The sequence below is a fragment of the Saccostrea cucullata genome, unplaced genomic scaffold (genome assembly GCF_032062105.1).
Source record: "Saccostrea cucullata isolate Sc308-1 unplaced genomic scaffold, CSIRO_AGI_Scuc_v1 ctg356, whole genome shotgun sequence".
Lineage (NCBI taxonomy): Eukaryota > Metazoa > Mollusca > Bivalvia > Ostreida > Ostreidae > Saccostrea > Saccostrea cuccullata.
The window spans coordinates 149,029-165,555 of NW_026918279.1; the positions used below are offsets into that span (position 1 = coordinate 149,029).

At 32.2% G+C, this 16,527-nt stretch overlaps 2 protein-coding genes across 2 annotated transcripts; both read right to left on the reverse strand.

Annotated features, from left to right (window-relative positions):
• Positions 1-1,618: 1,618 nt before the first annotated feature.
• Positions 1,619-7,874, reverse strand: LOC134261160 (uncharacterized). The gene is made up of 6 exons (XM_062743615.1): positions 7,835-7,874; positions 3,932-3,951; positions 3,587-3,610; positions 3,066-3,192; positions 2,586-2,681; positions 1,619-1,804 (listed from the first exon to the last, which is right to left on the reverse strand). Exons 1-6 carry the CDS (start codon positions 7,872-7,874, stop codon positions 1,671-1,673), a joined length of 441 nt encoding a protein of 146 aa, XP_062599599.1. The 3' UTR covers positions 1,619-1,670.
• A 316-nt stretch (positions 7,875-8,190) lies between these two features.
• On the reverse strand, positions 8,191-14,704 carry LOC134261464 (amino acid transporter heavy chain SLC3A1-like). The gene is made up of 8 exons (XM_062743904.1): positions 14,236-14,704; positions 11,715-11,894; positions 11,350-11,495; positions 11,088-11,213; positions 10,231-10,350; positions 9,852-10,136; positions 8,726-8,980; positions 8,191-8,603 (listed from the first exon to the last, which is right to left on the reverse strand). Exons 1-8 carry the CDS (start codon positions 14,663-14,665, stop codon positions 8,265-8,267), a joined length of 1,881 nt encoding a protein of 626 aa, XP_062599888.1. The 5' UTR covers positions 14,666-14,704; the 3' UTR covers positions 8,191-8,264.
• Between the last annotated feature and the right edge of the window lie 1,823 nt (positions 14,705-16,527).

The window sequence follows — 16,527 nt, forward strand, 5'->3', positions numbered from 1 at the left end:
GTTGCAAGATCTGGTCGATCTTCTTATAATAAGAAAATATGTAGAAATCTCACGCATCTTCTTGATATAAACTTCAGAGCTTTTGCACGCGGAACTGGAATGTTTTTTAGATTCATTTTGTAGATGAACATTCCAAAAACACCTGGGTATAAAAAAGATTTATTTTTCCAGAAGTTCTTTTCAGATTTTTTTTGAGAATTTAATTTTGATAGACACCATTTCTTCAGAATAATGAAGCACAACATGTCTAAACAAATAATTCCATCACAGTTGTAAATATTTTGGTAATGAGTGACAATTCCATTATCAGTGCCCAAATGAAGAGTTATAAGGACATTTTTCATAATCTTTTCAAACCCAAAAATATCGTATACATACTTTTTAATTAGATACATTTCGCCTGCTCAATAAACACAACTAATTTTAGTTGTCATTTGACCCTTGACTTGGCTCTTGGACTATTAAACTTAGATTAGCTCACTTTTTATCTAAATCTCACTTCTCCACCATATATTTCTTTAATTTGTAAAAGTGAGACTGATATCAAAAGTGAGCTCATCTCAATTATATCTTAATTATATGGACTCGGAGCATGGTAACAGTGTTAATTAGTTTTTCTTTCCACAAAACATAAATGAAATATATCTGACGCGTTGTATATAAATTTTTAAAGGGGGAGACAAAGAAAATTTTCCGCAAGAATTTTTAACTGATTAATCTAAATATTCATTAAGACATATCGACGACGACGTATTGTCAATTAACAATCTTTTACGGGTTTTTCAAGTCTTATATCGATACAATATTTCCTAGTGAGCTTGCGATAAAAGATACCACAGAGTCTGAGACATCTGTTTCATATTTGGATATTTTACTTGAAAAAGACGTTAATGGTAATTTAACACCCAAGCTCTATGAAAAACATGATGACTTTGACTTTACAACCGTCAGCTTCCCTTACTTATGCAGCCAAAAACCTTCATCACCTGCATATGGATTTTGTATATCTCAGTTTATTCGATAAACAAGAGCATGTTTTTTGTATGTAAAATTTTTAAAACAATGTTATTTTTTTATGAAAAGGTAATGAAACATGAATATCAGCAGTCTCGTTTAAAATCATCATTTCGTGAGTTCTATTGCATGTCGATACAATGACCTTGTCATCAAATACAATTTATCACTGAGTCGAATGTTGCCTGACGTTTTTCATTCTTTTTGTCATACTGTTTCCCGGTCATGACAAGAAGCACAGGGTGGGTGTGACCGGTCGGCAGAGGATGCTCACTCCTCCATGGCACCTGATCCTACCTCTGATGTTTTGTAGGTCCATGTTTGTTCAGCTCCTATTTTGTATTTTATTGTGGACTTTTGAACTTGAAAACTGTTCGTTATCTCCATATACATGTATTTCATTCAACTTACACAATGATTCAATGGTTGTCATGAGAATTATTAAAAAAAAATCCTGTCGCTTTTTTTATGGAAACCTTCTTAGCACTACTACAACAAAGATGAAACAACTTTTTTTTCTCAATAAATTCTGTATTTTACATAAAATAAATATTACTAGAATACTAACAGATATAAAGTTTGTTTATCATTTATATCATCAGCTTAACATTCGTAGTTTCATTAGAGGTACTTTTCAATATTGCATATTTTATAAGTTACAAAGGGAGCACACAGTTGGCATCGTTCCAACAGTCCAGGAAATCATTGGTCCATTTACTGACCACATCCTTCGGTCTGCAGATGGAAGGGGTAAACTTGTTGTCGGAGACGACTCTGTCACACACCAGACCTAAAACATAGAGAGGGGCAAAATCATTTAGAAGTAAACGACATTTCAAGCACCTCAAAAATATTCTTAATTTTAACTTTTGTATCAAAACCTTGAATGAGGTTTTTAACATATTTTTTTCATTTTTTATTTTTTAAAATAATGTGGGTCAATATTTTAAAAAAATTGTGCATCGGTAAGGAGGATGTACCTGATAATTCCCTCTTCAAGAGTTGGTATGCTACTATATTATTAAAATTGGGTATAACCAAACTTGTTCATTGAATTGTAGTATCATGTTGCATTAAAATTAAAGTTCTGAAACAAGTATTGCCCATACAAAAAAGGATAAAACATTTCGAAAATCGAAAAAGGTGTCCTCAAACTTCCAACGGAATAGAATTTTGAAGCCTCCGCGTTTTTTTTTTCATTGCTCGCTCTCCCTTTTTGTGGAAAATCGTTGTTTGGGACCCGACGGATCAATTACTCGAAGAACATTTTCATGACATGATATTGTCAAGAGTTCTAATTTATATTAATCTCCTTACCACGGGGTTAGAATGGATCGTGTGTGAAAGGGTTAGTTTGTCTCCTCATTTGCATAACTGAAGTGACAAAATTTTATCGAGTCGATGTAGAATACTGCTTTGATTGATAGACATGTAGACATGCTTTTTTGCGAAGGGACACTACACTTTGCGGTATCCTTGTTCTGTTAGTGTTATTCATATTTTAATCTAGTATTATGAAAAGCACATTATGGGTAAAGACATTTTTTATTCAACTTTGACGCAGTACTTACCTTGTGTCAGATCACATGGGCACGCATCTCCACAGTTCTCGTCAAACTGGGCGTGAAGAGGAACACAGGTACCATTGAGTACCTCCGTCACAGGTCCTATAGAAAATATTATTTAAAGACTTTATATCATAAAAAAATGAATGATTATGTTATTATAAAGGGTATTTTTACCAATAAGGGGTATTAAAAAAAATATTTCCGCAGACAGTTACATGTGGTTAAAAATGCGAATTGCTTGTCATGCAGACTTTGAAAAGTTTTGATTTTGCTAATACCATTTAATTGCAAGGATGTTTTTCGGGAAGAACAAAAAACAACATATTAAACACTGACCTGGAAGTTAAATTAACCACTGTTTTTAAACGCATTTTTTTATTGAAGATAAAAGGAAAACATAATAGTTACGTTTGTCGGTACCAAAACAGCAGTCATCTTTAGACATGTAAAACTAATTTGTGATGGAAAGAGAGCGACACCTACCCACGTGATCAAATAACCCGGATGGATCTACCAGCGTTCCCTGCTCGTCACGACAGCAGCTATCTTTGGCGCATTCTGAGGAGGAATGACAGGTCTTATCTTTGTCTGGTATTGTCTTACCCTCGGTCTAAAGAAGCAAAAGAATTTTTATGTACTGTTGTCGAGTTTAGAAAAGACAACAAATTATTGCATTTTTTCGCAAGTTTCAATTTTCTGGCATAAAAAATTATGTTCATTATTGGCAAGAGTATAGAACATGTATGCCTTCTTTAATTTTTTTGTAAAAAAAAAAACCTTGTTTAAAAGTATTATGATCAAAGGATTTTATGCAGGAACATCTTTCTTTTTCATGACGTGAATGAAAATCATTTTGTGTACCACAATGGTATGTAAATTGCAGGAAGTATTGTACATGTATTTATGAAAAAAAGAACTTTTTGCCGTCTTATTTGATAAATCATATATAGGCCTATTTCCATTATATTTTAAAGGTAAAAAAATTGGTAAGTACATGTACGTACCAATGTTAGGATACAAATCACTGCCTGCAAAATAAATAAACATATGCATAAAATTATATTTTATTTTCATTTATTTAAACATTTGATAACAAAATAATTTTTGTTTACCATCAGATTGTCAATAGGTAACAGTTTTTATGATGAATTACTGCACATTAACGCAAATATTTGTTTTCAAATAGCCATAATAGATACAATGCATAATCCATCTTTGTGAGCACATACTGTTACGATGATCATAAAAATACTTCAACAATACAAAATTAAAGCGTGAAAACACGCCTAATCATGAAAGAACTCATTATTAACTTATATTAATTATCAAATATTTATTCCCTTATTTACTTTGACAGTAGTTATTTGCCCTGAAACAAATTACAGAGAATATCACAATTTTCTTTTATGTGCTAAAACACTTGTACTTTTTTCTCACAGACTGGAAAAGAAGAATTTGTACCGCATTATAATTGTACGTTACAAGTCAGTCCTACTATCCTTTACAAAAATTTGAATTTTTAAATTAAAATTTGTATATGAAAATTAAAATTTTAATTGAAAAATTCAAATTTTTGTAAAGGACACGTACCCCCCCCCCCTCCCAACTGAGAACTTTCTTTTTTTTTTCATGAAAAATTATATGTTATACAATGTGCATGTAAACAAGAAATAAATACTAGTAAATGTATTTGTTGAAACTTTATGGCATATTAGCATAATGAGTACAAAAAAAAAACCAGACGTTTAAACTAAGATATGCATTTATCAGAAGATGTATTGATTATCATGCCCCCCAACAATAACCAATACTCATTTCTAACAACGGATTCGGCAACTAGACAACGCATTGAATCCATATGCATGTTATTTTTTTTTATTATTATTTTAAATCTATGATAGAAAAGAATCTCCTTGTATTTAAATGAATTTGATTTTAACAATTCCTTGAAAACAAAATAGATACTTACGAAATACGGAAGAACTTCCATATTATTTTACCAAGTTATATCAAATATACACCTGTGCAATAAAAGGCAGTTTTCTGACGCATGAAATGGCTATGCGCATTGACGTTTTTATGACGTCGCGCATGAGTGGTCATACTGCGCTGGACAGTATATAATACGAAGGAGATTTTTCCCTTGTTTGTGGTCAGCAAAATCAATAAATAAGTGCATTATATAGCTATTATTTGCTTTCAGTTACATGTATTTATTCATTCCTGTGATCTTATTTTAACCAAAATCCATACCATGTGCAAATTTTTTATTTATAAGATGTTCAAAGTCAAAAAATAATTACATATGTACATCAGAGGCATTCTGATTAAATCGGATTCGAATTACATCCTAAAATTATCTTAAATTGACTTTTTATTTTAAAAAATCGTATTTCGTATTTTTTATTTCAAAATTTTAAAGGAAGAAAGAAACGTTTTTAAATACAGTGTAGCCCTTTTTAGCAGTCGTGTATACGTTTTATTGATAACAGAAATTTTCTACTTTAAACTTAAGCGTTACTCCCCCAGGCTCTCTTTTTAATGTACTATAGGATTAAATTAATGCAATCATTTTCATACACGAACATAAAAATATAATCCTGCGTATTAATGAGAAAGATACATGTATGACAATTCCAACTTTTTAGATTAATTATTAGTTTCCCTTTTAAAGTCACGATATTGAAGTTTAGACTCGATACCTGACTACTGAGGTGACTTGACCTGCCCCATTTTAAATCAAAAAATGATTTTTTTTTTTTTTTTTTTTTTTTTTTTTTTACATAATTGTATTTGTTTTACGATCTTCATATAAAATTATTATGAAACACTTGTAGTTTTGAGATATTATTCAAATTTTCTATAATACATTAAAAATTAATTTGAATTATCAACATTTTTATCAGTGATTTAAAAAAAATCAATTACATGAATATGAATTTCGGAACATCTAAACTTTTTAGTGAAAATGGTTCCAATTATAAATTAAAACAAATACTGCAAATAAATGTATCGTTTGTTAAAAGTTTATGTTTTCCAAACTAGTGTGTGATTTGATTTCAAAATTCTGGAATTGTTAACCAGGTTGATGGATATGTTAAGTAACGTTATCATCCCTGTGGGTATGGAAAATCAAGTTGACATCCTTCGGCATTCCTGCGCCCTCATGAAAGGACTCTGTAACCCTCTTTGAACCAAAATCATGACCACAAGGTGTCTTGACATCCCTCGGCCTTTCTAGTGGGCATTAGAAGATCCCTATCACTAAAAACTTCCATGTGTCCCCACTGGAAGGACTCGTTTTCTTTAAGATATACATGTAGTCTTCTAAACACCTTCAATGTGGTGTAGTCAACTATATTTACAAATCTTCATTAAATAGTTTTTCAACATTCTATCAAGTATTTCCGAAATCAATAACATTAAAATTCACATTCTGCTACCTTAACATTGACATTATAATTATTTAACTGCAACAGCCCGTTCCGACTGTTACCAGTAATTTAAGAAATCTTAAAATCTAAGTATAATACAAATCATCACTAAATTATTCTTCAACATTCTATTCCCGGAATCTAAAACATTTATTTATACAGTGTATTGTCTTAACTCAACATCGACATTTTCATAGTTCCATACATGTGCGAGTAGTTTAAAAGCAAAACTATTGAGTGAGAGAAGCTTTTATATTATTTGAACTTTCATTATATAGTCAGATTGTGATTCTACTTCGTAATCCTGGACTCATGGATTAAACATTTTTGGGAGTTGAACTATGTTCAATCTCCCATGGACATCATGCATTTAACATGCGCAGTAATTTGTGTTGATTATATAGAGCCGAAAGCGAGGCTACTGCTCGACCGATTTACTCCGATGATATTCAACAGAAAACATGCATAAACATCCGCCACAAATAGTTCATGTCATTTTCTCCTGAATTGATCTAATTTTCATAATGTAAGTAAATGTAATGATAAAGAAATCTTATTTTGAATACAAGATTTCGTTCAAAGTAAAACTAAATTATAAAGAACCTCAAAAGTTTTTCGTAATGGAACTCATTTTAAGTGTAGCGTCATACACTGAAAGAGATACGAACGACAACTCTGCATACTGACGGCCAGCGGTAAATCCTAGACTAGTCTTCCAGACGCCCGACGGTCCCGGATCTTTAGCAATTTCTTTTTTACCGGTGCACAGAATTTATTCAAATTTTTCGTGAACATTTTCTTGTTTTTAGTGAATTCATTAATGCATAAAAACTTTAGGAAACATTCGTATTTATTACTAAATCAGCAGTGTCACCTGCCAAAAGCGGTAAAACTAGTACTCTGTTATAAATATAAAAACCAAAAACGGTCACGGATGTTTTCGTAAAATCGCGATTAAAAACAACAAAATGAAGTATTTTTTTTTAATAAAAGGAAAACCTCATTTACATACCAGATAATCTGTACGCACAAAACTCACATATACCACTGTTTTTATGTTTGGTCAATAAATATTTGTTTTTAACATGGTATTGCTTTTTTCACAATATTAAAAAAGATTAAGTTCTGACGTACTCCATGTATAATGTTCGTGTAATTGAAATACATTTATATTCACAGAGAAGTTTTATATAACAAACCTGTTAGCTCTTAAAAAGATGCTGTCTTAAAATCCACATTTTATTAACATTGATATTATTTCCGCGAAACTGAAATTTTCATAACACATGGGTAAAGGTGCAAAGGAAAAATATATTACAAATCTGAAGACTGTGAGCAGTGAATTATATAAATGATCAACCGTCTCTAATATGAATATAATGGCAGTGTCCATGTTTTGCAATGAGAAACCCAAAATATGTGTAGGATGAAAAAGTAATAGAAGAAGCACAACGACAATATGTAATAAACTTTAAGATTCTATGAAAATTTCGTTCAGTGGTGTAAGAGGAGTTGCGGATAAGATATGGGTGTACCTAAAGCGTAACAAACAGATGGACGGAAAGCCCGATTAATAAATACCCTCCCGCTTTTCAAGCAGGGGGTATAAAAAAAGGACTAATGTAGGCAGGCAAGCATTATGGCCCATGTATTTTTTTGCTATTCAATGTCTCTGAATGTCTTTCACAAGATTTTTGCAACTCAAAAAATCTGAAACAATTGTGTGTATTTGAAATAATAATATTGTTCACTTACTTAACCTCCCGATCAAAGATTTTATTTTACACCATGTTCAACTCCCATGAGTGCTTTCAGTACCTTGATTTGCATTGGGCTTGATGATGCTTTCTAAACTCATATTTTTCCTAGGAACAAAAATACACAAAACAACACAGATTGCTTGTATTGTTTTTTAGCCCATTCTTTCAGGAAAAGATAGAGAGCATGAAATTCATAATTTTGTTTCCCTTTACCCAAGAGTGATTCGGGTGACTTAAAAACATATAGCATTTCCCTCTTTCTTACAAATGCGTCAATACTTAAAAAAACAGAACAAAACATTATTACGAAATATTCATTTCCAGCAGTTGATCTAAGCTTTATGAATATTAATTCTATTACTTTTCTTTTTGCAATGTACAAGAATTGAAAAGAAAGATAATGTCACTAGATTTTTTTAAAAATATGTACAGTATAAAAGTATGAATGAAATAAATGGTTTCTTAAAAATTGCCATTGAAATTCAAATTTATTCATATTCCAAAATAATTGCGTGATTAGCTTCCAGAACAGAAGAGTTATCAGACAGATTGATGACAGTGTTATTGTCCGTGTGGGTATGGAACACCACCTTAACATTCTTAGGGATTCCAGTGTCCCCATGAAAGGACTCCATTTCCCTCTTAGATCCAAGATTCATGGCCACAAGGTACCCAGGAAATCCCTCGGTCTTTCTAGTGAACATTAGAAGATCCTTTTCTCTAAACAAATTCATGTGCCCCCACTGGAAGGACTCGTTTTCTGTAAGAAATGATAGTTTTCGAAACACCTTCAAGATGGTGAAGTCATTTCCGACAGCGTTTTCCTCCTTTAAATAACAAAATTTTAGGTATAGATTAATTCAAAAATTCTTTACTCTATTGAATCTCACAATATTATTCCTTTTATCATCTTTAGCCAAGTTTAAATTTACATCAATATTGTCATTACCTCAACATTGATTTCCACATAGTTAGGATTCTGTGCAAGCCACTTTGTATTCTTTGAAAACCCCGTTCCGTTCATGTTCCACTGCATGGGGGTTCTGTACTTCAACGGCTCTGGTAGTGAAGGATGATCAGTCATTCCTATTTCATTTCCGTAGTAAACAAAAGGAACTCCAGGTAAAGTAGCTTGAAGAGTCATCAAAGCTTTTACTTGTTCGGGTTTCAAACTTGCTAGACGACTGGAATCCTTGTTACTGTACTAAAATTCATTGAATTGGCTTTTACATATGAAAATAATTACAGGTCAAAGATACTTGTTGACAGGACCCCCATTTCACAAATGATACTTACCACGCTTATTCACCTTGTGTACCATAGACAGAAATCGTGAAAACCCCAAAATAATCGTTTCATGAAAAATACCCCACTACACATTATAAGAGATAATCTCTCTTAGCATCCTTCCTGGTCCTGTAGTTCTCGAGAAGAAGATTTTTTAAAACCATCGAATTTTCACTATTTCTTTGTTACCCCTTGAATGAAACTGTTTTTTTTAATTCAATGTAATTTTTTCATTTTAACAAATTTGAATCCCTTCATCTAAGGATACTTCGTGACACGTTTGGTTGAAATTGGCCCAGTGGTTCTGGAGAAGAAGTCGAAAATGTGAAAAGTTTACGGACGGACGGAAGGACGGCTAGATGGACGGTCAGACAGACAGCCAAACTGCAGACAAATTGTGAACGCAATAGCTCACTTGGGCTTTCAGCTCAGGTGAGCTAAAAAGGTGCATCCCTTTACGGCCGGCTATTGGTGGCAACTCAATATAGTAAAACATATCTCTAATGAAACATATGGAGATAACAAACAGTATTCAAGATCAAAAGTTCATAAAAAAAAAATACAAAACAGGAGCAGAACAAACACCAACTTCCAAAACATCAGAGGTGGGATCAGGCGTCATGGAGGAGTGAGCATCCCCTGCTGATTGGTCACACCTGCGGTGTGCTCCTTGTCATGATCGTGCAATAACGGAAAAATCCGTCGTCAATTCAATGTATAAATAATGGATAACAATTAGCATGAAAAACGTCAGTCAGCTAAGGGGCGTAAAAAGCTAACAAACAAACCATCCATCCAAATCTGTTTGATTCAATATCCATATGACTCAGTTTAGCTTCGATTCGTTCAGTCAGTGAGAAGCCGGTGTCTGAAAAGGGGGTGACACGTACAATGGTGGCTCCGGCCTCAAAGTACTTCATCGTAGAGTTTACATCATCTTTAGCTGTTACTACAAGAACCTTTTCTCTACCTGGCTTGGTACTGTATGCATCAAGTATGGACTTCCACACGCTCAACAGCTTCAGATTTTCTGAATGATGTGAGGTCTGGTTGTGCTTAAAGTCATCATAAGCCTTAAAAATATATTTTACTACTAGTAGTAATTATTTTGAACTGTGGAATTTCAAAAACATTTTGTATACTAGTATATATACTTCAAATTTATACATTTCCTTCTTTCCCAGACATCAGTATTTCGTCGCCGAAATTCTGATCTTCATACAAATACTCAGGATTCAAAATATGGAAGCCATCTACTCCTTTGTTCAACCAGAAACGCAGGATGTCCTGTTGAAAACAAATATTAAGGTAGTCCGATCCTCAGGTTTATAAAATTAGCAGTTAAGCAATCAAAAATACTCATAAAAGTATCTCTGAATCCACAAAGTTATGGAAATTTATCCACAGTATTTCTTAAAGTTCAAGATTAAACTTAATCATATTATATAGGGAAAATTGTCAAATCTCCAATATTTTTGCAGAAAAAGCGAATTGGAATATCAGCAATGCATTTTTTAATTGCAAATTGATCAACAAATATATTTCAGGTTAAAAAACGATAGGTATCCAGGCATTCAGAGAAATTGTCATGATTTTTATACATATTTGGTATTTTTTCTCTTTTTTCCAACATGTATTCTATAATACACAGTGTAAAAGGCTTTTGCTATCATTGCAAGACACCACAAATCACTTCTTATTTCATATCATGCTAATAAGCATTGTTATCTAAGGCTGGATTTAAGAAAATCTTATTTCTCTAAAACTGTATTATTTTGTCCCCTTTTATAGGGTACAAAAGTCAAATTTTATAAGACCTTTTCTAAGACTTCCAAAAACCTTGAATCTTGTAAAGATGAATAAAATGAAAATTGTTGCATGAAAAAAATTTCATTTTCAAGCTTCATTTTGAATCATTTCAAATTAAATATTAATTTTTGGAGTTATCCTTCCTGGCTGAGGATCGGATATCCTTAATTTCAAAAAAGATTAACTTCTTTCTCATATTTGAATGCTCTTCTTACCTCCAATTCTTGCCGGACATTAGTATTCCAGAGGTTAAGATCCGGTTTGTCGTTCTCTAGTTGATGGAGGTAACATTCTTCTCGGATGTCGTCATATGTCCATGCCCTACCGCCTTTCAGACTCATCTAAAGACAATTTTTTAAAAAAGGATATATAAAATCTCTCATTATTCAAAAGCCTTAAAGGGACACGAGGATTTAAAATAACATACAGAGAAACTAAGTATAGATACTTTTGATTGTTATTATAACTGAAATTTACCCAGTTGTTTGGATATATATCCGATTTGGTATCACATTGAGCCCAGACATAATACTCGGTGTATTTTCCTTCTTTCCTCTGACTCTTCTTAAACCATTCACTGGTCTTCCCAGTATGATTAGGGATGAAGTCCATAATAATGCGCACTGTAACAAGGGCAAAACGGATTTTATAAAATACTTACAAATAGAATACTCACAACGCATGATCAAGAGCGTCAGTGCTTTCATGACACAAGAACCAAAAGCAACACGTACATGTATCGTACTCAAGGCACTTTTAATTGATATTGAAATTGAATTTCTTTTTTCAGGTAAAACTACTTGCTATTGTATTTTTTATGTAATGGAGAGAGGTCAATTTACTCTGTTTCTTCTTGGTGACTTTACGGAGCTGATCAAAGTCTTCCATCGTTCCTAATGCACTGTCGATGCTCTTGTGGTCAACAACTGCCATATGATCATTATCATCACTTCGATAAATTGAATTTATATAGAGAACATTACTCTTAAGTTCCAAAAAGTAGTTCACCCGAGCAGTGATACCTGCCAAATATCGAAAAACATCATAAAAAACTCAATACATTAATCCATCAATTACATCAATACATACTCAATAAATATTTAAACATATGGCGATAACGAACAGTATTCAAGCTCAAAACTCAATTAAACAATAAAAAATAGGTGCAGAGCGTTTTAGACATTGTTCATACGTAGAGTCACACTTGAGTATCGAATCAACTGAGATATATATACTCCGTATGCAGGTGATGAAGGTGTATTGCTGCAAAAACGATTGAAAAGTTAAAGTCATCACATTTATCATAAACCTTGGTTGTTAGATTACCATTAACGTCTTTTTCAAGTAAAATAACCAAGAATGAACCAGATGTGTCAGACTCTGTGGTATATGTTTATCTCAAGCTCACAAGGATATATCGTATCGACGTAGGAATGGAAATTTCCATTGTTAGTTGAAAATAAGTCGTCGATATATCTAAATGTCGAGTTGAAGGCCACAGCAAGTGTTTTCTTCTATTACGCGTAAAATTTTGCACAAATTCTACTTTATATGAATACAAAAATAGGTCTGCTTATAACGGAGTGCAATTGGTACCCGTGGGAATTCCAATAGATTGTTGGAAGACCTGGTCTCCAAAAACCACATAGATATTGTCAAGAAGAAACTCATTCAAGCACCTCTTTGATGTCAACTTTAGAGTACTTGTGTGTGCAATCAGAGTGTGTTTTAACAAAATAATTTCGCAAATGACCAATGACCAAGTAAGTAAATATACGAGTTCCATTTTTATTGAAAAAGCAGCTGCCAATGATATCAAAAAGCCTGGACTTTAATTTATCGTGGGGAATGGTTGCGTATAAAGTTGAAAAGTCGGAAGTTTCTTAAGCTGTTGATTTAGGTAAAATGTTGTGATTTCAAATTGTCCTAAAGTTCTGAGGAATTTTTGAGTATCCACATCTGATTCACACATACTTGAATATATTGTTGCACAGTACTCTTGATGTTTTTTCTTCACTACTGTCAATATCTTAGTGAGGAGTAACGAAACAGGCTTGGTTGAACATTTACTGGAACCCGCTACGTATCTTTGTTTGTAAGCCTGGACTTTAATTTATGGTGTGTATAGAGTTGATATTCATTAAAGTGTCTATGAAATTCCAATAAAATTGCAAACTAATTCTTACTGATCCAGTAAGTATTAAAGAAGAATGTGTGGTTTGAAATTTATTGTGCCCTAGAAATTTAAAACTCTTTAAAAGGTATGAAATTGCCTTTAAAATGAGTTGAGTTGATGATTATGATAAATCATTAAAAATTATGGCCTGAAAGAGGACCATTGTAGAAATATGACGTCATTAATATAGTACAATTCTGAGTCTTTTGTAGAAGAGCCTCAAAATGACCATTTCTGTGGTTATTTTCCTTTCGAAAATGTTTACTACCGCCACCATCTTCAATGTACGGATTTATTGTGTAAAATGACTTGAAAATTGTTTTGGGCAATGCATATGCTGTGTGTTTTCTTAAAGAAAATTCCATTGAAAATTGGTGTCTTCTGCAACTTTTCAAGAAAATACAGGAAAATGCACGAGTTTATGACGTCACAATTAGAATTTTGGTCATATTGAATATAAAAGTTTGGTGTTTTTTATTACTTTGATTTGGAAAATGCATAGTAGGTGGGTTTTTTTTTTTGCAGTCCTCGATAATTTATTTGAAATTTACTAATTTTTCTTTTATAATATGACTAACCTTAACATTGAAGTTTGAAGAATTATCGTGGGTAAAAAACATTACTCTGATAATTCAGAGACATTTTTGTAAGCATTTTCAATAAGTCAATTCCTGATTTCGGAACTAGAGGATCCGAATACCTTATAACCACATTTACTTTAATTTTTTATCCAAAGTTTTACAAAAATGGGATGGTCAAGGAAAAGAAGACTTGACCTTGACGTATAGATTAAAAAGGTATAATTTTAAACGTGATAGAAAGTTTATATTTTCTGACTATACAACCAAAATAGATTAAAAAAAATGTTTTAATCCATTTTTGTTTGTTTCATTTGTCCTACGCAGATTTCGGTCTTCTTTAAAAATCTCTATGATTAGTTCGATTACAATGTTTTTTTTTTTACTAATATCTTTAAGAGTTTGTCGGAGTTAATTCCTGTTTAGCGAATATATAATTTCTTTGACAAAACTGTACACTGTTTATACCTGGTACACTTCCGGACACATTCTCATTTTCATAGCATATCTGTTGCTTCCTTAATTGCATTCAGTTGCGAAAAATCAATGGACATGCAAGCCTGAATAGTAAAAAATTACCATAATCAAGACAATTATATACCATTTTACCTTTAATATCTCCGATTCCTGCACCTTCCTTCCCCACGCCTTGTGATTCAGGGTCCGTGTCCTGGAAAGATTCTGTGAGTATTTCATAGACGACCTGTCTGTCATACCATTTCTGTTTAGCTCTTGATGGACATCTTGGTGCCAAAGCAATAATAATAGCAGCCGCTACCAACATCGCATTCCATCCCACCCAAAAGAGAATGTGGAGCATAAGACGCAACCTTTTCCAGAAAGGATCATTGGCATACTTCATCAACTCTTCCTTTCCCAATGCTCCGAAATTCGCGAATCCACCAGATAAACATTCTATGGCGGCGCTTGAATCAGGGTCTTTTATATTTACACAAATTGGCTCGGTATGAAATTCTGTCTCAACTGCAGCACCGTTTAATTTGGGTTCTTCTTCGATATATGCGTTGGTTTCCTCCATTGTTTTCCTTTCGTATCAAAGATGAAAGATTAAAACGGAATCGAGAGGCTCCGCTACAAAAAAAGTGCATCATTAGTGCATGAACATTGTGGTGTTTCCTTTAAAAGTCTTTGTTTTATGAGCTTTTAGTTCTTATACTTTGCAACCCCTGCTAACTTTTAGATGTTTTGTGTCAAATAAAAAAAATAATGAATAAATAAAACAAAATTTAAAAAGATGCTTATACGAGGGTTGTTCGATAAATTCGTGGACTCCTGTCATATTTTTTTTAAGTCATATGCTATAAAAATTTTGTAGAAATATTTTTAAAAATTCAAATGATTTGTATTAAAAATTTTAAAATCATCAGGATTTATTTCAAACCTGTCCACAATTAAAAACTGCATAAAACGGACCGCGGAGAAGGTCTAAATTTAGTAATCCGCAAACAGCACACTTAATAAACATGATAATGTCTGTTGCCGTATTATCTGTAAAATGGAACAAAAACGAAAATAAAGTCTACTCTTTTATATGAAGAACTGTTACATTGATTCACATCCCAAATTATGGTTTAATATTTTGCTTCGATGAAAAGAAATCAGTTTGAGAAGAGAGGTAGTCCTAATTGAAAGCGACAAATATTATTACGTTGTTGAACGTCACGGAGCAGCAGATATTGAAAAAATTTTGTGTTATACTAGGGGAAAATCCTGAATAAATTCTAAAAATGTTAAAGGAATCAAACAATATGTCACAAGTAAATTGTGCATGTGTTTATAAATGGTACAGGCGGTTTTTGAGTGACAGAGACTCTGTATCGGACGAGGACAATCTGTGAAGAAACGGTTTATCTGATAAAATCTAAACAAAAACTTTAAAAAGTTGGAACGTCATGAAAAAAAAAACATTGGTGCTTCAGGGTTGCTGATCAGTTAAATGGTGAAAGAAATAAAAATTCACTTAGTACGATATCAAATGATAGATTAATTTCATACCAGCTTTTGACTTGTGACTTGTTTCATACCAGTATTCCAATAAATGCTTTGTAAGAGTGTTTATTTCCTCAGCAAATGATTGCTAGTTTTTGTGGGTTTTTTTTTTTTTTTTTTTTTGGTTTGTTGTTATTGATGATGTTTTTATGTAATTTAATCAATAAAAAATATTCGTGCCAGGTTGTTGAAAGCTTTTTCAATAGCTATTTTAAAAAATCGGAAGTATCACATCAAATTTTCAGTACAGGAAATTTATCACAAGAGGAATAATTAAAAAAAAAACAAAATAATGATGAAAATACAAATACGTCATGTGCCCTCATGGTACCACACAAATACAACGACTGTGGTCAACACTAATTTTCATTATCTCTTTTACTTATTTTTTTTAATTATATTTTAATTATAATCAGAGAGAGAGAGAGAAAGAGAAAAAGAGAGAGAGAGTACTCTTGAAGTTCCCATTTACTGTTGTTAATATTTTATTGATGAGTAAAGAAGGAAGCTCGGTAGAACAATTAATGTAACCTGCTTTATATCTTAAAAGCTTTCTTTGTATTTATAAGGATAATATTTAATGGACAGTAAAAAAGCAAACGTTTAACAATTTCTGGGTTTTTTAGATTTAAGAACACTTAATGCAGGCAAACAGTTTGATTTACGTCTCAGAAATCACATGTTTTTCACAGAAACAAATAAGATTTTAGAAATATAATTGGTCAATTAAATCTAAATACGAATTAAAAGTAATTTTAAAAAGAGAAAAGGGGAAGTTCATTTTTATTTCAAATATTATCGATTTAAAAATGCAATCTGTAATTAATTTCCTTTTATTTTATGCAAAACGACCCAGAATTAAGCAGTTTGATTATTTTATAAAATTTGAGC

Excerpts from the sequence above, each read along its gene's own strand:
- LOC134261160 (XM_062743615.1), bottom strand. The coding sequence starts at position 7,874 with ATGAGTTTAGAAAGCATCATCAAGCCCAATGCAAATCAAG. Across the intron at positions 3,952-7,834 it reads CAAGCCCAATGCAAATCAAG|GGCAAATAACTACTGTCAAA; the intron begins GTACTGAAAGCA and ends AATTTGTTTCAG. Across the intron at positions 1,805-2,585 it reads CCCATGTGATCTGACACAAG|GTCTGGTGTGTGACAGAGTC; the intron begins GTAAGTACTGCG and ends TCTATGTTTTAG.
- LOC134261464 (XM_062743904.1), bottom strand. The coding sequence starts at position 14,665 with ATGGAGGAAACCAACGCATATATCGAAGAAGAACCCAAATTAAACGGT. Across the intron at positions 11,214-11,349 it reads ATATATATCCAAACAACTGG|ATGAGTCTGAAAGGCGGTAG; the intron begins GTAAATTTCAGT and ends AATTGTCTTTAG. Across the intron at positions 8,981-9,851 it reads CAAACAGATTTGGATGGATG|TACAGTAACAAGGATTCCAG; the intron begins GTTTGTTTGTTA and ends AATGAATTTTAG.